Source organism: Artemia franciscana, chromosome 1, assembly GCF_032884065.1.
Source record: "Artemia franciscana chromosome 1, ASM3288406v1, whole genome shotgun sequence".
NCBI classification, from domain to species: Eukaryota; Metazoa; Arthropoda; class Branchiopoda; order Anostraca; family Artemiidae; genus Artemia; species Artemia franciscana.
Window position 1 is genome coordinate 1,317,826 of NC_088863.1, and position 24,888 is coordinate 1,342,713.

Consider the following 24,888-nt stretch of genomic DNA (forward strand, 5'->3'; position numbering starts at 1 on the left):
TACTCATGGGCGAAGTTCATCAGGACCAACGGATTTTTCAGGATTAAGCAGCTTCCGACGACTCTCCACACCAGAAGCAACCACAGTTATCTTTTGCAAAGGTTCCTCAATAGAATATTCTGGGGCTTCTGGTAAGGGGGCGTCGTCTGAAGGCGTGAACACTGACTTAAATTGAATACTCAATTCAGCTGCTATATCTTTGGGAGTACTAACTGTATTACCATTCCCAATTAGTTCTGTAACTGAGTGTCTCCCTGGTTTCCGAGCTGAACCATACTTCCAAAATCTCCACACCAACAATAATATATTTTGATCATGATGGCCACAACTGTTTTAACAATTTAATATCATAACAAGAAATTTATTGACCGATTATAGAGGTCAATAGAATTTTACAACTGGATTGTAATAAAATATCGACGTTGGTGGGATTATATATTTATAGTTAAATATATTAAACTTGGGACTATATTTATGTATAAATATAGATAAAAATTTCTGTATTTATATGATGAGGGAGCTATTTTTCCACTTCAGTTCTGCTATCATATCTTGTGAGGTTAGTCTGAAGAAGGTATAACAATTCTTTATTTCTGCTAGTAAGTTGACTGGTATTTTGATGAAAAATATGGAAATTTTCCTAGTAGTTGACGGAAATTACTAACCATCAAGCATCGAAACATCAAGTAATATTGCATCGACTATTTCTGGTAATTTTGTTTCAAGATAAAACTTATATAAATTTGGCACCACTATGACGGATTGCAAATATTGCAATCGGCTACAGAAAAGATGGGGCGTAACGTCTGCCAGAAATTACTTCAAAGACACATTTCAGGACCAGGGGGAGGGGGAGCCAAAATAGAAAGAGATATCATCAATTACAATCTAACACTAATTGCATTTATATTTGGTAAAGATAATTAGGCGAACCTTTTAAGCTGTAATGCGCCATTTTTTTTTGTTTTCAAGATAAACATTATTTTGGTATAGCCTCTATTCTTCTATTGCCTATTTTAATTTTTGGTACTGAAAGGATATTTTACTTCCAAAACCACCTTATCACCAGACAAAAAGTGGCTATTCCATCAGGACTAGTAGCAAAATACCTGCATTTAATCCTAAAATCAGCAAAAATATTTTAGCAACGAATAAGAGTATTTTGTTGATCCCCGTACCACTCCGGCCACGTCCAAAATTACAGCTAATTGCTGCCTCAGCTCAAGTTAAGAAGCAGCCAGAGCTGTTTGAATGATCAACGTTAAGGGTGTGCCTCCGACCTTAGAGAATCTAACTTAGTTCTCTATAAGCGTATGTTGTAGGTTTATGGTAAGGGCATGATCAATATATTTTTATCCATCTTTGATACATAAGTTTTTTAAGTAGCCTATACAGTCCCTTCCCAAACAAGTTTATGGTTACGCCGTTGAACGGACTAGCATAAACGGGGGAGGTTAAGGAAGTGGAAGCTCGATTTTATTTAGAATAAACCTGAAGAGGATATTAGAAATGAAATTGAATACAATAATTTTTTTGGGAATTAAATAAAATATTAAATTTCAAATTAAACGTTTTTTTAATACAATGAAACGCCAAAATTTAAAAGGAACTGAAATTATGGAGAGGAGCTGCTACCCCTAAATCCCCTACTGTTCAAGATAAAGGTGAAAATATTACCATTACTATCATTCACACCATTACAAAGAAAACTAAAAATGCCTTTAAAGCAACAACAAAGGAAAGACAATGTTTCGTAATGTTTTCACCGATGAATCTAATTAATATAGTTAATAGACCAGAAAAAAAATCGCAACACAGCCTTTATGACATGTCATTTATGACATTAGCGAGTGGAAAATAGAAGTCTCAGTTTTAATTAGTAAAGTAAAAAAATTAATAAAGTAAAAGTGGAACGTAAATATATTACGTTCTTATAATGGCTGTTTTCCTTACTTGTTTTTTTCTCTATCCTTAAATTAATATCAAAGAGTTGGTGGTAACGAACTGTAGTAAGAAGCGACCAGGCTCAATAGTAACCGAAACTGGAAAAAACGGAGTTTTGATACCAATAGTTACATCAAAAGGCTTAAATTTTAATGCTGATTTTAAATATATAAGTCTCGTCAAGTTTAGTCGTACCCATCAAAAGTTGCGAGCCTGAGAAAGTTTGCACTATTTTAGAAAATAGGGGGAAACACCCCCTAAAAGTCATAGCATCAAACCCTTATCTACAAAATGTGGAATTTTTTGCCGGAAGACAGATCACCGGATGCGTCTTTATTTGCTTGTTGTTTTTTCCCAAAGGTGATCGTATCGACCCAGTGGTCCTAGAATGTCGCGAGAGGGCTCATTCTAACGAAAATTAAAAGTTCTTGTGCCTTTCTTAAGTGACCCAAAAATTGGAGGGCACCCAGGCACCCTCCCACGCTCCTTTTTCCCAAAGTCGCCCTGAAAACGTCGGTACACATCCCAATAACCATTACTGTGTGTAAACACTGGTCAAAGTTTGTAACTTGCAGCCCCTCCTCAAGGGCTGTGGGGGAGTACGTCATCCCCAAAGACATAGTTATTATGTTTTTCGGCTATGCTGAAAAAATGGCCATCTCAAAATTTTGATCCATTGACTTTGAGAACTGCGTGGGAGGGGGCCAAGGTACCGTCTAATTTTTTGGTCATTTAAAAAGGCAATAGAAATTTTAATTTCTGTTAGAATGATTCCTCTTGTGACACTCTAGGACCACTTGGTCGAAACGATGACCCCTGAAAAAAAAAGAAAAAAAAGTTCTACATTTTTGTCGATATGAGCTTGAAACTCCAGAATAAGGCAAATTTTCTCAGGCTCGTAACTTATGATGAGTAAGACAAAACTTGACGGAACTTATATATTTAAAATCAGCACAAAAATCTGATTCTTTTAATATATCTCTTCGTATCAAAATTCCGTTTTTTAGAGTTTTATTTACTATTGAGCCGGGTCGCTCCTTATTACAGTTCGTTACCACGAACTGTTTGAAAAAGCCAAGACAGATAAAAACATACATATGAAGTTTTTTAAGTTTATTGTGACACTCAAAATATTGGCATTTTAAAATTTGCAAATTTTGGAAAAGGCAGAACATTAGTGACAAGAATTAAATCATCAAATTCAAAACACTCGAGGACCCTAAAAAACAGATTTTAAAACTCAATCGACAAAAGTGAAAAATTTTGAATTTTTAAAATTTAAATTTTTAATTAAAGATGGTTAAAGTCCATTCAAGATAGGTGACTACAACATATAGTTATTTTTAGACTTCAGTTGATAAAGTTCATACAAACAAAGGATCATTAATATATTTAAAGTAGTATATAGATGCGTACCGATTACTAAAGGGGGGGATTGTGAAAATCAAATTCGAATTTGCAATGATTTCTGTACGAAATTTCTTTATATGTCTTGTTTTCTCTTTACCGACTTAATATTATGCATGGAGATGTTAAGTGTATTTGTCCGGGGTAAATTTTCACCGGGATTGTCAAGAGGAAATTTCCCTAGGGAGGGGGATTTCTTCCGTGGAGGTGTTGCTAGATTCTTGGCGTTATTTAAAAAACGATCAGAAGTTAAATGAAAAAAAGTTTTTTTCATCTGAGAGTAAGGAGTAACATTAAAACTTAAAACGAACAGAAATAATTAAATATATGAGGGTGGGGGTGCCCCTCATCAACACCTCGCTCTTTACGCTACAATTTAAGTATTATCCCATTCCTTTAGAAACGGGTCCTGAAACTCAAGGGTCGTTTAATTAGAACAATTAATAACTTTTCAAAAGTGCCAAATAGCTTTAGCGTAAAGAGCGAGGCGTTAAGGAGGGGGACAGCCCCTTTCATATACGGAATATTTTCTGTTCGTCTTAAGTTTTAATATTAATCCTTACTTTCAGTAGAAAAAATCTCTTTTTATTTATTTAATTTATTTAAAGTAGTGTATAGATGCGGACCGATTATTAAGGGGAGGGGGAGACATTCCTCTCAATGGGGAGCTAAGACCTCAAATGAAGGTTATTAAGGCAAATTTCCTAAATTTCAGTTAGAATTCCTTCATATACATATGGTGGTAGGGTCCAAATTAATTCCCTAGCCCTTCTTCCCTCTGAGAAGCTCCCCTTAGAAACAGCACTCCTCCTATTGCAGAATAACAGTCTATAGAGAAAAATATTTGCTGGACTAGATGTGTCTGAAAAACTTAAAACATAAGATCATGAAATTCAGTTTTAAATCTCACAGCCCCCTCTATAAGGGGTGAGGTGTTTCATAAATTATCATCATTCTCAGAGTGATACTATGCAAAAAATATGCTTAACAGAAACAGCAACAGATGTGGAGGATGGAGGCCCCCTTGTATTTAACGGAACAGAGATCAAACAGTCCTCTTAGCTAACTTTGAGTAAAGAACAACCTCCGTCAATAAAAACTGAAACTTTCAAATGGAACTTGGACACAATATACACAAGGCCGTATCTAGGGGGATTAGGGGGGCTTGCCCCCCACCCTACTGTAAATTTGTGTTTGAGTGCTAAAAAAATAACAAAACGCATATAAAGAAATTCTTGATGTGTTTTTAAAGTTTTTTGTACTCTCCCTCTCCTCCCCCCTGAAAAAAACCACACCAGAAGAAAAAACTGGACCTACTAAGAGTTAAAAACATAAACAATTGCATAAATTTAGTAAAAGAGAGTAGACCCCGCCAGAATATGGCACGATCTTGAGGAGACTTACGCCATGAAATTTAACATTCCTGAAAACCTCATTACTGGGTTTTAAGCAGGCAACTTACAAAAAGGAATCATATTTCCCGTTATAATGGTCAGTGATGTGAGTTTGTCTATGACGTTTTTTCCCTACAGGGATGATCATATCAAACCAGTGGCCATAGATTAGTGGTACAGGGCTCATTAGAACAAAAATTTTCAATTCCAAAGTCTTTTGTCAGCTAAAAACAGCAGCGTAGCTCCAGTATTTTTACTGGGGGGAAGAGGGGTCCATATCCGGATAGTCAAGGGGCATGGGCTTTGCAATATTTTCTCTACAAATTATTGTGGAGCAACTGACCCCCCCTTCAAGCGACGTCCCTAGCTACAGAAGAGATATATTTCAGCCTAAAGAGGGTTAAAACGAGAAATGTTTCGACCAATAGGATAAAAAATGGGACTGTAAAAGAAAGACCTTCCCGACCAGTAAGATTATAATCTTATTAACCTAACATCTTACAGTTATCTTATAATCCATATCTTATACCATCTTATAATCTTATAATGTATACATTATAATCTTATATAATGTTATAACCCCATAATGTTACTATAATCTTATATTATCTTGAAATTTTATAACTAGTATATAAAGCTATAAAATTATTTCCAATATTATTTTACCTCCTATACCTCCAAGTATTTTACCTCCAGTAGTATTTTACCTCCAATATACTTCCTAAGCATTTCTGTCTAATGATCCCATTGTTAAAGACATATTTATTTTATAGGAATTTGGCAGAGGGCTAGCCACAACTGAAAAAAAAGTGTCAGTGCTAAGATGTAAAAGACCAAGCTTACTTTTAAGTAAAAACCAAAAGTGTCAAAAATGATCGGAATTACGAGTAGTTACCATATAACAAATCTTGAATTACCAAATAATAAATTCGCTGAACGCCAGTATTATTTTCCTCAAAAAGAAAAACAGAATCATTAAAGGATGTTGCTTTTATTAAATTAGCAAACTTTTAGACAGGATTGCCAAAATTAAATTTAGAAACATATTTTCGAAATGAATCACGAAATATTAACTTACACAATTTAATTTATTTTGCGATAAAAATATAGCCGTTCTAAACCTGTGTTCACTAAAATTGAACGTTTTTTATCAACGTAGCACCAAGATACGTGGGACCAAAACTATCAACCTATATATATATTTATATATATATATATATATATATATATATATATATATATATATATATATATATATATATATATATATATATATATATAGCTCAGAGTTACACACTAGGGAACGTTTTATCTCCCAAGGTTTGTTGCTTCCTTTTAATATTTTTTATAAGCACTTTTTTCGGTATTTCCATTGAAAAATTCCCCTTTTTGAACTTTTCATTGAAAAAATTACAAAATACCCTCTCTCTAGGTTTAAAAAACATATTTTGAAAAATGTATTGTTTCAAAATGCATTTTGAAATGTAAAATGCAAAAATACATTTTAAAACAGCCTTGTTTTGTCCAATACAACTAATAATGCTACTGACAATAGAGTAATTTCGCCCACCCCTATTTGTTGGTGAAGAATGGTCGTCCACTCCACAAATTCATGTTTTATTCTCTGCCATGAAGCTTTCATCTCCTTTTAATTCTTTCTTGTGACCTATTCCCACCCTATTCAAGAATATCCTATATTTCCTTTGGCTCCAGAAACTTCCAAGAAGCACGACCTTTGGCACCCCATTATCTTTCACCCGTAAAGCGCAACTTAACTATCTCAGCACAATATTTTATCGCTTTTTTACATGCGGTTTATTGCTTGACTATTCCTGGACAACTCATGTAGGAAGAACCTAGTCTATCTTTCACAACATTCCAAAGTACCCTCGTTTCAGAATATACAACTTTTCAAGACCCATCGTCATATTTTTCAAAAATTTTTTGAAAAGGCAGCAAAGCCTTTGCTGCTTTACGTTCTACATCTTCATTGCATCTAATCTGCTTACCAGTAGCGCCATCTATATAATTGAAGCTATTTGCCTCGATCAATATTTGTGCTACTTAACATCACCTGTTGCCAGGGCCGTATCCAGGTTTTTTTTCGCGGGTTGTTTTGCATACAAATTTCCTTTGGGGGTGGAAGAGGGTTCACACAAAAAAAAACTTAGAAACGCATAGAAAGTTTGTTTGTATCGATTTTTGTTACGTTTTTACGAGTCAGACAAACATTTCGGGGGGGGGGGGGGTTCAAGCCCCCCCTAGCCACCCTCCAAACGTTTTAACGTTTTTCGTAATTTTCTAAAAAATAAAGAAAAAGGAAAGGTTGTCTATTCCTCCTGGTAGTATTACTTGATTCTTATTATTGGTAAGGTTAGTAGCTTTTCTTGTCTCCTCCTTTCCTGTTAATGTTTATAATACTCCCACAAAATAAACTTAAATTTAAAACCCCATTAGCTGAGAAAATAGGAATAAGGGTTTAGGTTGGCATATCGAATTAACCCACTCTAAAGACCTGGATAGGACACATCATCAGGATATCCTCTTTTATGGTTCATTTAGAAAAATATTCCTCAGCCTCCTTATCAATTGTTTTCTCTTATTTTCTTATAATGCCAACATTTTTTTTAGCATTAAAATATAAATATTTTTCAAACTTAAAATAACTATGGTACTTTCTATAATCAGTAGGGTTTTCTTTAATAGTAATAATTATGTTTTTCAATTAGCATACCAGTTTCTTGCACCATAAGTTAAGTAACTTTTCATTCGCATTAACTTGTCGACTGTTTTTTGCTACTTCTAAATAAAAAAAAATTACAGGTTAAAAAAAAAACTTTTTTTATGTTGCAGGGGAATTTACGTATCGCAGAAAAATTCCTCCAGCTGATTTTTTTGAAGTGTTTTACAAGTTTTATTATCCAAGTTGAGCTTTTATCATCCATTTTGCCTTTGTGTTTTTGTGTGTTCACCTTTGTTTTGAGCTAATTAATTTGGCCTATACAATTTTTTAAAGCAAATTTCCTAGCAACACTAAGGACCGTGTCCTTTTAATCTTTATGCAAAGTTTCTGCTGATAATTTTGAATTTCCATTTCATTTTGCACAATAGAATTTCAAAAGGCAACACAGGTTGGCAATGTCGAAAGTTCCTACAAAAATTAAACCTTGTACTAAATTAAAGGATATTACATTTTCCATTTTCTTGTGGACAATTTTTTTTTATTGAGTTTCATTTCTTCATTTTTTAGAAATGGTGACGTTGATACTTATTTTCTTACTTGTAGTAGGCATTTATGGCTAAAGACACGGGTTAAATTAGGGCTTCATCAATTCCATAATTTTTTGGGGTTCCCCTGAGTTTCCCCGAAAAAAAAATTGTATTCTCTGAAATCTCCGAAAAGTTAACGTAAAGATGTAAACGTTATCGCAAAATACACAGCACTAGTTTTTCGCTGTGTATTTCAGGGAGATTTTGGAGAACCCAATTTCCTCCTGGGGCAACACGGGGAAAGGACGAATAAATTTGGAGCCAGTGGAAACAGAGGGAAACTAGTCGTGATTAATTGGGGAAACTTACTGGAATCGTAAAATAAAGGGACTGTACATGTGAGCATTCAGATTAGAGTTTAGATTAGGGTCTCTGCAGATACAGTAAGATTTCTATCATCCAGAGATTACTTTACCATCCAGAGATGGCATAGACTCGTGTCTGTGCCTCAGTCGAAGAGGGAAAATGGAAGCACTTTTCAGAAGACTTTTGCAGTCAACAAGAAAGGACGAGGGAGTTGCGGTGCCTCGGTTCCAGAAGATGTCTGTCTTAGTGGTTTGGGAGATCACTGGCCTAAATGAATCAATTAACGGAGGAATTGTTTTGCTGAGTATCAGAAGTATCGTCAATGACTGAGTTATAATTTACATCTCAATTGAAGTTTTATATTCTGAATTAACGATTTGTTCTTTTAGAGGTAACTTGCTCAGCGGGACTTCTCAGTCCCTTCAGCTAGTATTGGATTAGGTTGCTTTGTTTAGTGGGACCAAGGAGTCCCACTTTGTGCAGATTTTTCCCTACTCATTTTTGGAGGTTTTTAGCAGTATATTCAAACTCACCTGTTTTTTGGTCGGGAATCATGTATTCTTCATCAAATTTGATCGAAAGTGAAGGGCTTGGTCGTGAAAGGGTTAAGAGAGATTTAAAAAAATACTTTAACAAAGATTTTTTAAGCATCTTCACCAGACTTCACTCGCCTCAAGCTTCTGACTTGATACCTAATGACTGGGTATCAAGTCGGATTAGACTTTCTTTTCAACCATTTTTGTTCACTAATGACTTAACCAGGAAGTACAAATATCCACTATTCCCGGTTATTATTCCGGGAAAGATAAACATAACATAACCATACATAGCAAAGATAACAAACAAAACATAACATAACAAACATAACAAAACATAGCAAACATAACCAGGAAAGGCAAATAGGACGCTTACAGTGTTAAGGAAAGTATGCATAACACTAATCCCACAGGATTAATCTAAAAGAAGCCGTCTTAATCCAAAAAACCTGCAGATAATCCCCCCCCTCTTCTATTCAAAATTTAATTTTTTTATACCTCTTATAAGACCCCCAACTCACTAAAATATTTCAATAAAATAGAAAACGCTAAATACCTCTGTCAACTCTATTGTCCCGTTTACAGATTCTTCCTGTTTAGAATTTTTCTTCTTTTTGTTAACTTGTGCATAAACTGGCTCTGATTTCTCATTTCCGTCTTTAAGTAGAGTAGAAGGCTTCTCAGCATTCTCCTCAGTTTTTAACTCAATATCTTCATAAGCATCACTGTCTGTTTCTTTTACCCCTCGTCTTTCAGTCGTGTTAGCAACATCATCATAAGAAAGCTCCTCCTTTTCATTGCGTGATATGACCTCGGGGCTCCTTTCCTCTTGGCTTACATCCTATAATGAAAGTATATATTGAAAAAAGGGTTAAGAGCCACGTCAGTTTCCCGGGGAAATTAGAAATAGTAGCCAGATATTTTATACAGACGAGGCCTCTGTTAGAAAGCACCTATGAAAAAGCAAAATTAAAAGAAACTACACTTGAAAATTTTTATAATCAACAAATAATTGAGAAAAATTTCCTGGCTCATTTTAGGAGTTTACATTTGAGATATTAATCCTATTAATTTATATATGTCATAATAATATGTATATCTGACTCGCCGCACTTCAAACAGTAAGCTCAACGAAAAATGTGGCTCTTACTCGCTTTCTGGTCTATAACGAGAGAAAAGTTGCGATGGCTAGGACATGCTCTACGGATGAAGGATGACAGACTACCATCGATTGTCCTTGCCGTTCCACCATCTATGGTCAAACATAAAGCAGACCGTCTTAGGATAGAGTGGAAGGATGTCGTAAGGATAGATACAACAGAAATAGGAACTTCACAGGGGGGGTGTGAAGAGGGAGTCTTTCAATAGATTAAGATGGATGAGCAGCGTGTGTAGCAGTGTTGGCCTCAGGCACTTTGGTGCTGCGGTTAGTTGTTATAATTTATTAATATTTTACTATTAATCGTAAACCTAATTTACAATTAAGAATCATTGCTATAAATTCTTTGAATGGCTTGGAATGGGGAAGGATTGTGCCTAGCTGTTCTGGCATAAGGCAGCTTAGTCCTGCAGTAAGTTGTTGGCAGTAGTGGTAGTAGTAGTTGGAGTAGTTAGTAGAATATAATTTATAGATAATATAATTATATATATATATATATATATATATAATATATAATTACTAATGTAGGAAAACAGTCTTCCTTTTCTCCTGTGACAAGCTTAACAACGATGGCATTTTGTTTTAAACAGGGTTGTTAAATCTTTCAATCTTAATAGATGGCACTGAAAAATATACAAATGTTATCATTTCTACCTTTTTTTGGCAAATTCTGTTTAGAATTGAGCTTATGATCTTGGGAAAGTATATTCAAAGGCGGTTTGTTGCAGCGTTTCCCGAAGAGTGGGTTGTGATCCGGATTTGGGTCCGAAAATAAATGGGTTAAAATATCAGTTTAACAAAAGGAATAGTGGGAATGTGTATGTCTACCCTTTCATATACATTTATGTGCTGCGCTGTAATCTGCTGTCCACGCTTTGTTCTGCCAACATTGCTAATTGTCAAAATAGGCCTTTTAAGCTTACATTTTTATGTCTACCGATGATTTTATAACCCTATTGATTGAATAAAGTGAATAAGTGCGCACTGGTAAGCTGTCATTGAAGTTAGTTAAAAAAAAAAAAAAAAAAAAAAAAAAAAAAAAAAAAAAAAAAAAAAAAAAAAAAAAAAAAAAAAAAAAACAACAAGAGTAAGATATTAATTGGGCATGGGTGAGCTGTAGTACCCGTACACATGCATTAGGGGTAAAAAGCTGCTATTAATTTTAGATAAATTTGGAAGAATGCGTCAAGTTTGTAAACCACGAAAAATCCCTTCCATCAAAAACTTTTTACCGAATTATGCCTGGAAACGGGGAATGATTATTAGCATATCTTTTTGTATTGCAAGACACGATCGCCTACAAAACAAAACGTTTTGAAATGTCTATTTCAGGTAGGAGGTTAAAGTTTATTGTTTCTTAATGAATACTAACTATATAAAATAGATGCGGTTTTTCCAGTTACAAATAGGTGGTTAATAAAAATAGGTTATTTACCTAAAACATTTCCAAAACTCAATTGATTGAGATTAAATTTGAAAAGAATTGTTTTAAATATTTTCAAGTGTCAAAAAAAGTTGCAACGATAATTGAAAAAGTGAACGTTGAAACTATAAATTTTAAATCCGTTAAAACTTCACATTTATTTTTTTGAAAACCATAAAATCTATGTTAGAGGAGATTTATGTCTAGAGACAGCATCAATTTCAATTCAAGCACATTTTTCAAAGATAAGACTCAAGTTCAATTTTGTATTTTTAATAATCAAACACACATAAATAATAACAACACTTTAGCACAGGGTTTGTGGTCGCGCGAAACTTCACATAGCTACAACTGTTAAATCGAATATTTAATAAAATCTATATAAAATATATAGAAGTAAATAACTTACGAAATAAATAATAAATAATATCCAACAATAGGGCCTCTATCACTCGTCAATTTTAACCATCATACTTCACCTTAACCACCCTTCCTTCACTAACCATACTACCTCTCATAATCAAATTCAAAAAATAACCCCCTCCCCCAAAAAGTAATCTTTTATTTTCTTTTTAAAATTGGACACGTGTTTCAAGACTTCTTTCCAAAATATCCTTAAATGGTATGTAAATTAAAGATCCCTTATCCGTTAAAATTAAAAATCGAAGAAACGCTTAATTTTAGCGACCAATAATCGATTTAAGAATTTAATTGGGATTTTATGCGACACCGATCTAAAAAGTTGTTTGAAACTACACCGCTTTTTAGATTCTGTTTGAGGTATCAAAGCAACGTCCCACTGTAAAAACCGAGCAATACAATCTTTTATGACCTTTGTCACGAGATTTATTTGCGAAACTGCCTCCTCAATCTTTATGCCTTAGAAATTAATACCCAACTAGGTTGAACATCCACCCTAGCTTGAGAATAAAATTGGGCACCATTACTTACAAATTTGAAATTGTCGTCTGATGAAAGACGAGATCATCCTTTAAAGTTTTAAACTAATATAATTATTTACTTTTTTGGTTAATTATATTTTCCTATACAATTATTTTGAATCATTATTTTTTTTTAAATAAGATAAAAACGATAATAAGGTAATATTGTAAATAACTGGATTTCTATTAAAAAAATTGTTTGTCTATAAGGCTTTTTCATTATAATTTTTTTTTAAATCTTACCTTCTTGTTTCCACTATCAGTATCGGTCAAAGAAAATTGACGACTGGTACAATTTGATTTACTGGACTATGGAACGTACAAAATATTGAATTATCTAAATTAATCTTTAATCTTATCACAATCTTTAATCTCCTTTTTCTTTCTGAAATGAGAAGTAGGACAATTTCACTCTCAAGTCGTGAAACCCGGTTTCGCTAGAACTTTCGATAGTCCTTTGAAAATAATCAACTCATATACACTTACTTTCCAATGATGATCAGCTAAATAAAAAACAATATATACAATTTCCAAGGGGTCTTACCAAAGAATCTGAGCTGATTGTTGAAGTGGTAGTATTTAAGCTCTCTTTCTGTATTTCCATTTCACTTATCTCTGGCGCTACCTCTTCAGATGAGGCATCTCCCTTGTCTAAATTTAAGAGAAAAAAAAGTAAATACGAAATATACAATCTTAAAAATAGACGCTCTGAAATCAGACCCAAGTATAATTAAATACAATTTATTTCACATGGGAAACATCTTTAGTTGGTTGACGCAGTAGTGGATAGGGACACGAATTTAGACGTATTTTGGGTATAACAAGAGAAGTTCCTGGCACGAGGGGAGAAAAAGAGATTTCTCAGAAGGTTCCGATGGAAGATTTGACTTCCTATACAGGTTAAAACCTTTTTAATGAGTCAAAAAATTAGAAATCGTTTTGTAATACGTCAAGCTCGATATCCTAATGCTCTCGATATAATCGACACCTCTTTTAAGGTAAGAAATAACCAAAGAGTAAATTCTTAAATGAAATTTAAGTCAATTACCTTAGAAATCAAAAACAGGAAAATAACAATATTATATTTCATATAGCGAATAGGGCCCTCCTTTGTAATGTTAAAGCATTCTTGATTGTCTTGAGGGCCAGCTGGAACGGGTACAAATCATGGGCACGAGCAGGGAAATCCCTTCACCGTGAGGAATAAAATATTTAAAAAAATGGGAATAACAGAGTAAAATGGGGGAAACTCCCCTTTAAATCTCGGTAAAAACAAAAATTCCTGGTAGTACTTACCCTTACCCCAGAAAAAATATTTTGGTAGCCCTCTTGTTACCATTTCATACAAAAGACTGTTATATTGGCATTGATATTGAAGACACAAATTTACAAGTTGATTAGTGGTTATCTTTCATAATCATATAGTATCTCTTGGTCTGCAAACACAAGTACAAGAGAATCCAGTTACTCTATTAATTTACCTTGTTAGTAAAATATGTGATAAAAAAAAAACCCCAAAATACTTTAAGTGGATCGTGAAAAGGCAATTTCATATTTATAACGTATTGTACAGGCTTCCACACAGGAATTTTTTTGGAGTGTGGAGGCGTTATCAAAAATAATTATTTGATAATTTGAATGAAAAATGCCCAGAATTTAGGAAAATTCACACCTTTGGTGGGCCCGGGCCCTGAGCCTTCCTTACACACTCCCCTGGAATAGCATGCATAATGATATTCTGAAAAAAAAGTTGAAAGGAGGGTAAAGAAGAATTATTATAACATATTTCGAAATAACGAAAACTAATATATCCAGAACGTGAAAAATAATAGAGGAGCCATGAAAAGGGGCACATGCAAAGGGGTCTAACAGAGCTAATTGATCAGATGAATTCATTATCCTTCGAGAATAGTAGAAAAAATAATATCCAAAATGTAAATTTGCCCGATAAAGATGATAAAAAAATACGAATTAAATGAAATCAATCATTCATCATAAGTGAAACCACTTAGAAAAAAAAGACAGAAAAAAATCTTCAAATTAATTCAAATTGGTACTTTTGGACGTTCTGTGATCAAATAGAGCAAAAAAAAAATGACGCGTATTGCAATGACAGCGTAAAGAGCAAGGTTCTGAAAAGGGGATAACCCCTTTCATATATGGATTAATTTCTATTCTTTTTTTTAATTTTTAATGTCGCTCCTTACTTTCCGTTAAAAAAAAACTTTTTTTTTAAATCGAATCAAACAGTTCGTGGTAACGAACTGTAGTAAGGAGCGACCCGGCTCAATAGTAACCAAAACTCTAAAAAATTGAATTTTGATATCAATAGCTACATCAAAAGAATTGCATTTTAATGCTGATTTTAAATATATAAGATTCATCAAGTTTAGTCTTACCCATCAAAAGTTACGAGCCTGAGAAAATTTGCCTTATTTAGGAAAATAGGGGGAAACACCCCCTAAAAGTAGTAGGATCTTAACGAAAATGACACCATCAGATTCAGCGTATCAGAGAACCCTACTGTAGAAGTTTCAAGCTCCTATCTACAAAAATGTGGAATTTTGTATTTTTTGCCAGAAGACAAATCACGGGTGCGTGTTTATTTGTTTTTTTTTTTCCCAGGGGTCATGGTATCGACCAAGTGGTCCTAGAATGTCGCAAGAGGGCTCATTCGAACGGAAATGAAAAGTTCTAGTGCCCTTTTTAAGTGACCAAAAAAATTGGAGGGCATCTAGGCCCCCTCCCTCGCTCTTTTTTTCCCAAAGTCAACGAATCAAAATTTTGAGATAGCCATTTTGTTCATCATAGTCGAAAACCATAATAACTATGTCTTTGGGGATGACTTACTCCCCCACAATCCCTGGGGGAGGGGCTGCAAGTTACAAACTTTGACCAGTGTTTACATATAGTAATGGTTATTGGGAAATGTACAGACGTTTTCAGGGGGGATTTTATTTTGTTTGGGGGTGGGGCTGAGGAGAGGGGGCTATGTTGGAGGATTTTTTCCTTGGAGGAATCTGTCATGGGGGAAGAAAAATTCAATGAAAAGGGCGCAGGATTCTCTAGCATTACTATAAGAAAACAATGAAAAATAAACATGAAAACGTTTTTTCAAATGAAAGGAAGAAGTAGCATTGAAACTTAAAACGAACAGAGATTATTACGCATATGAGGGGTTCTAAAAATACTTTAGCATAAAGAGCGAGGTATTTAGGAGGAGATAAATACCTTGCTCTTTATGCTAAAGTATTTTTAGTAATTTCGACTATTTATTCTACGGCCTTTCTGATTCAGGGGTCATTCTTAAAGAATTGGGACAAAACTTAGGATTTAGTGTAAAGAGCGAGGTATTAACGAGGGTACAAACCCCCTCGCATACATAATAAAAATATAAGGTTATGAAAGTTTGTTACGTAAGTTAATTCTTAAGTTACGTATATTTTTTACTAATAAAAACGTTCATTAAAAATTAAAAGTTCTAGTTGCCTTTTTAAGTAACCGAAAAATTGAAGGGCAACTAGGCCTCCTTCTCCACCCCTTATTTCTCAATATCGTCTGATCAAAACTAAGAGAAAGCCATTTAGCCAAAAAAGAATTAATATACAAATTTCACTTTAATAATTTATGTGCGGAGAGCCAAAACCAAACATGCATTAATTCAAAAACGTTCAGAAATTAAATGAAAAAAAAACTAATTTTTTAGCTGAAAGTAAGGAGCAACATTAAAACTTAAAACGAACAGAAATTACTCCGTCTATGAAATGGGTTGTCCCCTCCACAATCCCACGCTCTTTACGCTAAAGTTTGACTCTTTGCCACAATTCTACTTTTTAAAACAATTAAAAGCTTTAGCGTAAAGAGCGAGGGATTGCGGAGGGGACAACCCACTTCATATACGGAGTAATTTCTGTTCGTTTTAAGTTTTAATGTCGCTCCTTACTTTCAGCTAAAAAAATTAGTTTTTTTTTATATTTTATCTCAATAAGAGGCGCAAGAAATGTTTTCAGCATTTACATCAAAGTATCTTTCGAGACTGGTTAAATGGTTAAGTAGAAAATGGTTAAGAGACTGGTTAAAAATGGTTTAAGTAGTGTCCATTTAACATTAAATGGTTTTATTGTTAATTTTAAAAATGGAAATTTTTTTTCGACTTTCATTTTTTAGCAATTATTTCCTGACTTTCTCATTTTCCGGAAATTCGGCTAGGATTTCTTAAAAATAAGGAATTATCCTTAAAGTTGCCTCGAATTCAGCTGGGTATTCCAAAGTGTTTAAATGTGTTAACCATGAACCCAATACAGGCAAAGTAAAGAATAGAAACTATTTTCAAAATGGACATAAGTTGACAAAATCATCTAATTAATACTTGTTCTCATGGTGAATTCCAGCATAAATGATTTGAATCCTCCTGTACCGTTTTGAATTATTTTAGGGTCCCTTTCATACGTTTCACTCTCGAAAGCTAGACATTCCAAATGCTTCCAGCATAAATTTAACGGATAGCTAATTTCCTTTTACATCCAAATTTTAATAACCAGTCTATGTAAAATCCAATTTATCTCCAGCGAACTCTTAGAAATTACCCATATTGAAAACCGAAACTTAGTAAGTTTTCAAGGAAAGGAAATGTCAGCTTTCCCATTAATTTTTATTAATAAAATTATTAGGATCAAATCAAGAGGATTCGAAAGTCAACTGGAATAATAGGATTTAGATTTCCAATCTGACCGACTTTCAGGTTTGTTTACGCTTCCATCTTTTATTAGAAAGCATAAATGAATTTCATTTCAAATAAATTAGAAGAGGAAGAGGATATGTAAATAAAACTTCTCTTATTGAGTGATTATAATCGTTATTATTATATACTCCTAAGATGGTCTATACTCCCAAGACTATATGGAAAATCACATTACAGCATATAATGACTCAATCATCTTTTAGTTACCTGGGGATTGTTGTAGATTATTTCTTCTGAAACTGGGTGTCATGACATTTGCACGTCACTTATCAGGGGGCACCGACTGAGTGGGGAAGGGGTCTAGCAATTACAACCCTCTAGATTTTGAAAAATTCTTTTTGGGGTTTAAATAAAAAACAAAATCCCCTCCCTCCAATTGTTATTTTTACAGTTTGATAAAAAATAAAAAAAAGTCATTCTTCCTTCTACATATTGATGAATTGGCATCCCTGTTACTTAGCAGTATCAAAGGAGTAGTATAACGGGCACTTGATAAATTACAAAATTAATCAGAAAACTGAAAATTTGTGTTTACCAAAACACATGTCTGGGGTAGTCATGACGCATTTTGTAACTGTTCGAAGACCTTTCAGTGTCGGTGCATGAAGACCTCATCATTTTCATCAGGATATAGACTGCCTTAGGCTTTTATCTGAGGTTTAAAAATCTTAATCCTTCTGGGTAGCAAGAAATAAAACTTTTTTTTTAACGCTCTATAGTCTTTGAAAATATAAGGATTTTTTATCAAGAATTTATTTTATTTTAAATCTTTTAATCTGGATTAACGTTAATCTAGTTTCTTTACTTATTCATCGCCATATAATAAACAAATCATCAGAATAAACGCAGCAGCGTCTAAAAGCCAATATAAGTAGTTTTAACTGTTATAGCTTAATTAATTAATTAATTTTATTTTATTATGATTGATTTGTGTATTGTCAATGAAAATCAATGTATATACAAGATTTTAACTCAAACACACAAAGGAGAGCCGGGTAATCCCGTTTAAGAAATGCATACTAGAATTCTAAGATAGCTAACCGATCGCTCAAAATTGCTTAAAAGAATAAATTTCGATAAATTGTAGGTTCTCAAACAGAAGAAAATGGTATGTTTTTTACATATTAAATAATATAAAAAACAAGCTTTTCTCAATTGAAAGTAATGAGCAACATTACAACCTAAAACGAACAGAAATTATTCCGTTTATGAGGGGGGGCTGCCCCTTACTCATTTCTCACTCTCTACGCTAAAGTCTTAAAGTTCTTAAAAAATGGATTTGATTTAAATTTAATGACCCCGTGTTTCAGGAGTCGTTCTTAAAATATTGGGAAAAAAGTCAATTATATTGTAAAGAGTAAAGCATGAGGAAGTTACACCCCCTCATATTTGGAATAATTTCTGCTCGTTTCAATTTTGAATATTGCTACTTACTTTTAGTTCAAAAGCCTGTTTTTTACATCACTGTGTTTTATAAACAGGAAAAATGTAAATTCAGGAAAAATTTTATTTAAGGCCGTTTTTCAGATCATGCCAGGAAATCCCCCTCTCCTCTGGTGCAAGATGTCCCCTGTGAAAGTCCTGTCAGAAACTTCCCTCACCACAGAAATTATTCCATAGGAGAATCCCTCCGCCCCTACAGAAAATCCCTCTTTTTAGAAATTTTCGTATATTTCCCAGTAATATACACTAAATATAACCAATAAGCAAATAGCACAACTTTCGGGCATTTCTCCGGGGGCGGCGGTAGGTCATGTCATCCTCAGGGGGATAGTAATTCAACCTATCATCTGTGCGGAATTAAATGACTATCTCAAAATATTCATTGAATGTCTTTGGAGAAAAATGGGGCGTGAGAGGTAGGATAGTTGCCCTAATCTTTTTAATCACTTAAAAAGTGCACTAAAACTTTTAATTTCCATTCAAATACATCCTATACCAATTTTTAGGAACAATGGTTTGATGCGGTCACCCCTGCAAAAAAAAAAAAAAAAAAAAAAAAAACAACAACAACAATAAACACGCATCCGTCATCTTTTTTATAATATCAAGTTTTTTCTCTCACCTGGACCTAGATATTTTTTATTTCCTGATACAATCTGTAAAAATGTTAAACTTAGAGAATAGAAAATGGAATGGTAACGCAAACAACAACAGGTACAACAATGAAGAATTAATCCAAGTCAGTGAAATTTTTCATCCCTAAATGAATATTTCGGCTCGTTATCCAATGGCTGTCCTCAGCAAAGCACATATAAAAATAAAATAAAACTCAGGAGTCCTGGTTGAACTCCTTTGAACTGATGATTATAGGCCTGTTTAATTTTTTTATTTTGGTTTTAGAGGTCGTATACATTGTAAAACTTATTTATATTCGTATAAGTGCTTTGCTGAAGACGACCCTTGGATATAGTGCCGAAATATTCATTTAGGGATGAAAAATTTCACTGACTTGGATTAATTCCAATAATTGTTTTACCTGTATTTATTTCAATATGGAAAGGCAGTCGGGTATTCGTAGTTATTTATGAATGGTAATTAGTTTTTCTCAAGATTGTTTGATAATGAATCGTCTTGAGAACGGTAAGTATAATGGTAGTTTTTTAAGATTCTTGCATAACAAATACCTTCAGATTTTCTTATCAAAAGGTTCGTGGTAACGAACTGTAGTAAGGAGCGACCCGCCTCAATAGTAATTAAAACTCTAAAAAAAATCATTTTGATACCAAAAGCTACATCAAAAGAATAGCATTTTAATGTTGATTTTAAATACATAAGTTTCATCAAGTTTAGTCTTACCCATCGAAAGTTACGAGCCTGAGAAAATTTACTCTATTTTAGAAAATAGGGTGAAACACCCCTTAAAAGTCATAGAATCTTAACTAAAATCACAACATCAAATTCAGCGTATCAGAGAACCCTATTGTAGAAGTTTCAAGCTGTTATCTACAAAAATGTGGAATTTTGTATTTTTTGCCAGAAGGCAGATCAGGGATGCGTGTTTATTTGTTTGTTTCTTTTGTTTTTTTTCCCAGGGGTGATCGTATCGACCATCTTGTCCTAGAATGTTACAAGAGGGCTCATTCTAACAGAAATGAAAAGTTCTAATTCCCTTTTTAAGTGACCAAAAAAATTGGAGGGCACCTAGGCCCCCTTCCACGCTTATTATTTTTCCGAAGTCAACGGATAAAAATTCTAAGATAGCCATTTTATTCAGCGTAGTCGAAAAACCTTATAACTATGTCTTTGGGGACGACTTACTCTCCCACAGTCCCCGTGGGAGGGGCTACAAGTTACAAACTTTGACCAGTGCTTACATATAGTAATGGTTATTGGGAATGGTACAGACATTTTTCGGCTGGGGGAGGGGTTGAGAATAGGGGGACATGCTGAGGGATCTTTCCATGGAGGAATTTTTCATGGGGGAAGAAAATTTCCATGAAGGGAGCGCAGGATTTTCTAGCATTATTTAAAAAAAACACAATGAAAAAATGAATATGAAAAAGTTTTTTCAACTGGAAGTAAGGAGCAGCATTAAAACTTAAAACGAACAGAAATTATTACGCATATGAGGGGCTCACCTCCTAATACCTCGCTCTTTACGCTAATTTTTTTTTTAGTAATTTCAACTATTTATTCTATGGCTTTTGTGATTCAGAGGTACTGACGAAGGGGTGAACCCCTCGTATATGTAATAAAAACATGAGAATACAAAAAATCGTTACATAAGCTAATTTATAAGTTACGTATATCTTTTGCTAATAAAAACAGTCGTAAAAAATTAGAAGTTCTAGTTGCCTTTTTAAGTGACCAAAAAATAGGAGGGCAAATAGGCTTCCTCCCCTGCTCCTTTTTTTCTCAAAATCATTCGATCAAAACTATGAGAAAGCCGTCTAGCCAAAAAAATAAATATGCAAAGTTCGTTTTAATTATTCCTCTGCGGAGAGCCAAAATCAAAACATGCATTGATTCAAAAACGTTCAAAAATGTAATAATTTTTTTTTTTTATTTATCTGAAAGTAAGGAGCGGCGTTGAAACTTAAAGCGAACAGAAATTACTTCGTATATGAAAGGGGCTGCTTCCTCATCAACACCCCGCTCTTTACGCTAAAGTTTTTTACTGTTTTAAAAAGAAGAGTTGAGAGCGGGGCGTTGATGAGGAAGCAGTCCCTTTCATATACGAAGTAATTTCTGTTCGTTTTAAGTTTTAATGTCGCTCCTTACTTTCAGTTAAAAAAACTTGCTTTTTTTATTTAATTCTCTCTTAAGATTAAGATGAATTTATGAATTTCTCACGATCGTTGCACAATTGTCGTCAAATGTAAAATAGAGTTAAGATGTTTTCACGTAGTTTTTCAAGATCCGCAAAATGAAAAATTGAAGTAAAAGCAGAAAATCTACTAGAATTCTTAGGAAATTCTAAATCTTTGGAGCCGACCCGGTTCAAATGTGTTCCGAAGAATAAAACTAAAGGTCTTATAACATTTTCATCTTCCTAGACCTAGCAACTATAAATGCGTGCATATTGATACTAACTATGGAACATTAATTTTTAATTAGGATTCAAATATTATTTGTAAAAGAAATTTGTATATTTTCTGGTATGTTCAACCTTTCTATCTACCTGCCTCAGATTTTTCTAGATAACCTTTTCGGGGCGGGTCAACTCTAGCCGAGCTCGGAAAGTCACCCCAATGGCTCCTGTAACAACACAATGATCGGTAATATTGAAAAAAAAATTGTGATATTGATATTAAATATGATGAGAATGATCAACCTTTCTCTCATTATAGCCCTAGAAAGTGGGATTGAACCCCACTTTTCGTACAGCCTACTGTTTGAAATAGGGTCAGTCAGTCGGGTACCCGGAAAAATCCGTAGGCAATGTCTCTGGAAAACATCAAGCAAATTTTCATCGGCTTTTCGGAGCGCCCATCCTTCAGAACCATATTGGACCACCGATATTTGACCACTAATTTCAATTCGTGGCAATTAAATTAGAAAATTGTGTTAAAAAAAACTTGTATAGTCGGTAATTTTTGGAAGCAGAATTTACAACAATTAAGGTCGAAAACGGTTTATCCCTACGTAGAACCACTACACATTACAGAGCCAAACCATCAAAAGCCAGCGCAATTGCAACACTTATCCTCCATCCTACTTTGTTTGGAGCTTCACTTTTTTTGTCATTTCCTGTTAAGTCCGTAATTTTTTAACATTCTTAAACAAAAAAAAAAAAATTCCAACTGAAAGTAAGGAGCGAGCAACATTAAAATAAAACGAGCGGATATTATTTTGTATATGAGAGTGGGATGACCCTTAATCTATACGCTAAAGTCTTAACTTTTTTTTTTAATTCTTCTAATTCACGTTCGACGGTCACTGTGTTTCAGACACCGCTCATAAGGAATTGGGACAGAAAAAAAAAATCCAACTTTAGCGTAAAGAGCAAGGGATTCCTCCTCGAATACGGAATAACATCAGTTCGTTTTACCTTAATGTTGCTCTTTACTTAAAGTTGAGAATTTTTTTTTGTTTAATTCAATTTCTACCACTTTTTCAAATCATGTCAGAAACTCCCCTCCCCTTTGTGAAATTCCCCCCAGAAACGTTCTTTACAAAGAGAAATTCTCCTCATGGAGAACCCCCCACACAAAATCCATCTAAAAAAATCAATATATTTTCCGATAACAAACGTTATATCTATAATATCAAAACAGGCCCTTCTCCAGGGGCAGTGGAGAGTCAAGCCATCTCCAGAGTGATCGCTATTTGACCCTTTAAACACACTGAACCAACTAGCCATCTCAAAATTTCAATCAGAAGTTTTTGAAGAAAAACAGGTGAGGGAGAAGGGCTAGTTACCGTCTGACCTTTATGGTAAATTAAAAAGGACAATATAACTTTTAATTCCCATTCGAATGAGCCCTGTAATGGTCTCATGTGACTACTGGTTCGATACAATCACCCTTGAAAAAACGTATCTGTGATCTTTCTTCCTGTAAAAATTTACAAAATACTACGATTTTTTAAATAGGAGTTTGAAACCTCTACAGCAGGATTCTCTAATACTCTGAATCTCATAGTGTAATCTTCATGAAGATCAATTGATTCTTTTTTTAGGGGGGGGGGGGGGGTGGAGTTTCTTTTTAATGAATGGCTTAGGTTTGCGGCAGTGTTTTATTCTTTGTTATAACATTCATGATAGTTACGGTTTCTAGATCTCCATGAGGTATATGTTCATTTTCTGCTGATTTTTTGTTCATTTTCTACTGATTTTTTCGGTTCACTTTCGGCTAATTTTTTTAAAGCCCTAAGAATAACGCAAGAACGGATGATAGAAAGATTTATCTATTAACAAACGAACTGACATTATTTTCATATAATCCTAATAAGGGTCTATGCCAGATTTCCCTCTCACTCAATCGGACTATCTGCCTTGGCTTTTTCTACAATTAGCCATACATGCCCACAACTACTTAATTTTAATTCAAACTTAGTCCGTTGTGTTAGTCCTTGATTTAGTCCGTTGATTTTGAATTTTTGTTTTTAACCACCCTTTTGTTTTTAACAATTTTTGTTTTTAGCTTAGATTTTTAGCCACAGGCAGGATTGAACCAGTAAACCTCTGATCAAGGCGCACACTTTCATCCGCTGTACTGTAACAAAGTATTTAATAATTTGACTTTTCCACAAAACTGTGTATATACCTTCGGTAAAGGAATTGTAATGGCAATGCAACTGTTTATTACAAGTCATTGGGACCCTTCAACGTTCTATGGATTCCCTGTAGAACACTCGATTTTTCCATAGAAAGAGTAGCAACATGCCTAGATCCGGGGCCTGGCTTCATAATCGGCTACATTGTTGTTTTTGTCTTAACTGGCATATTGATGCATGACTGGCCAATAAAAAGACCTAAAAAGGTCAAAACTTTAAGGAAGAATTTGTATTTTTCTCAGGGTGTTTGTATCGATCTATGGTGACGCCATAACATAAAGAAAAGGCTCATATTTTCTGCGGTTACAATATAAGTGACAATGAGCATCAACATATACAAGGTTGTGACGTAGCCATGCCGGGGCCCGGCCTCAAAACCGGCTACATAGTTTCTTTTTGCTGCTTCCATGGTCGAATTGCATTGTCACCACCCCAAATTCTAAATTAATTGGTTTGCTTTATTTAAGACGTCACTTGCTCTCTCTAGCGTTTCGTAAAGGTATTAAATAAAATTAAATAGAAAAACAAGTTTTTTTTAACGAAAAGTAAGGAGCGACGTTAAAACTTAAAACGAACAGAAATTACTTCATATATGAAAGGGGCTGCTTCCTCATCAACGCCCCGCTCTTTACGCTAAAGTTTGACTCTTTCTCTTAACTCTACTTTCTACAACAGTAAAAGACTTTAGCGTTAAGAGCGGGGCGTTGATGAGGAAGCAGCCCCTTTCATATATGAAGTAATTTCTGTTCGTTTTAAGTTTTAATGCCGCTCCTTACTTTTCGTTAAAAACAACTTGTTTTTTTTTTATTTAATTTCTGAACGTTTTGAATCAATGCTTGTCTTGATTTTGGCTCTCCGCAGATGAATAATTAAAATGAAATTTTATATTTATTTTTTTTGGCTAAATGGCTTTCTCACAGTTTTGATCGAATGATTTTGAGAAAAAAAGGAACGGGGGAGGAGACCTAGTTGCCCTCCGATTTTTGGCAACTAGAACTTTTAATTTCTTACGAATGTTTTTATTAGTAAAAGATATACATAACTTAC

General features: G+C 34.0%; 1 protein-coding gene across 5 annotated transcripts in view; it reads right to left on the minus strand.

Annotated features, from left to right (window-relative positions):
- Nucleotides 1-24,888, minus strand: part of LOC136043853 (serine-rich adhesin for platelets-like) — a 267,313-nt gene that overhangs the window by 41,138 nt on the left and 201,287 nt on the right. For all 5 annotated transcript variants that reach the window (XM_065728839.1, XM_065728804.1, XM_065728812.1 and 2 more), the window contains 2 exons: nt 12,925-13,031; nt 9,414-9,698 (listed from right to left, as the gene is read on the minus strand). In XM_065728839.1, the coding sequence (XP_065584911.1) occupies nt 9,414-9,698; nt 12,925-13,031 (392 nt within the window). The remainder of the gene's footprint in view (nt 1-9,413; nt 9,699-12,924; nt 13,032-24,888) is intronic.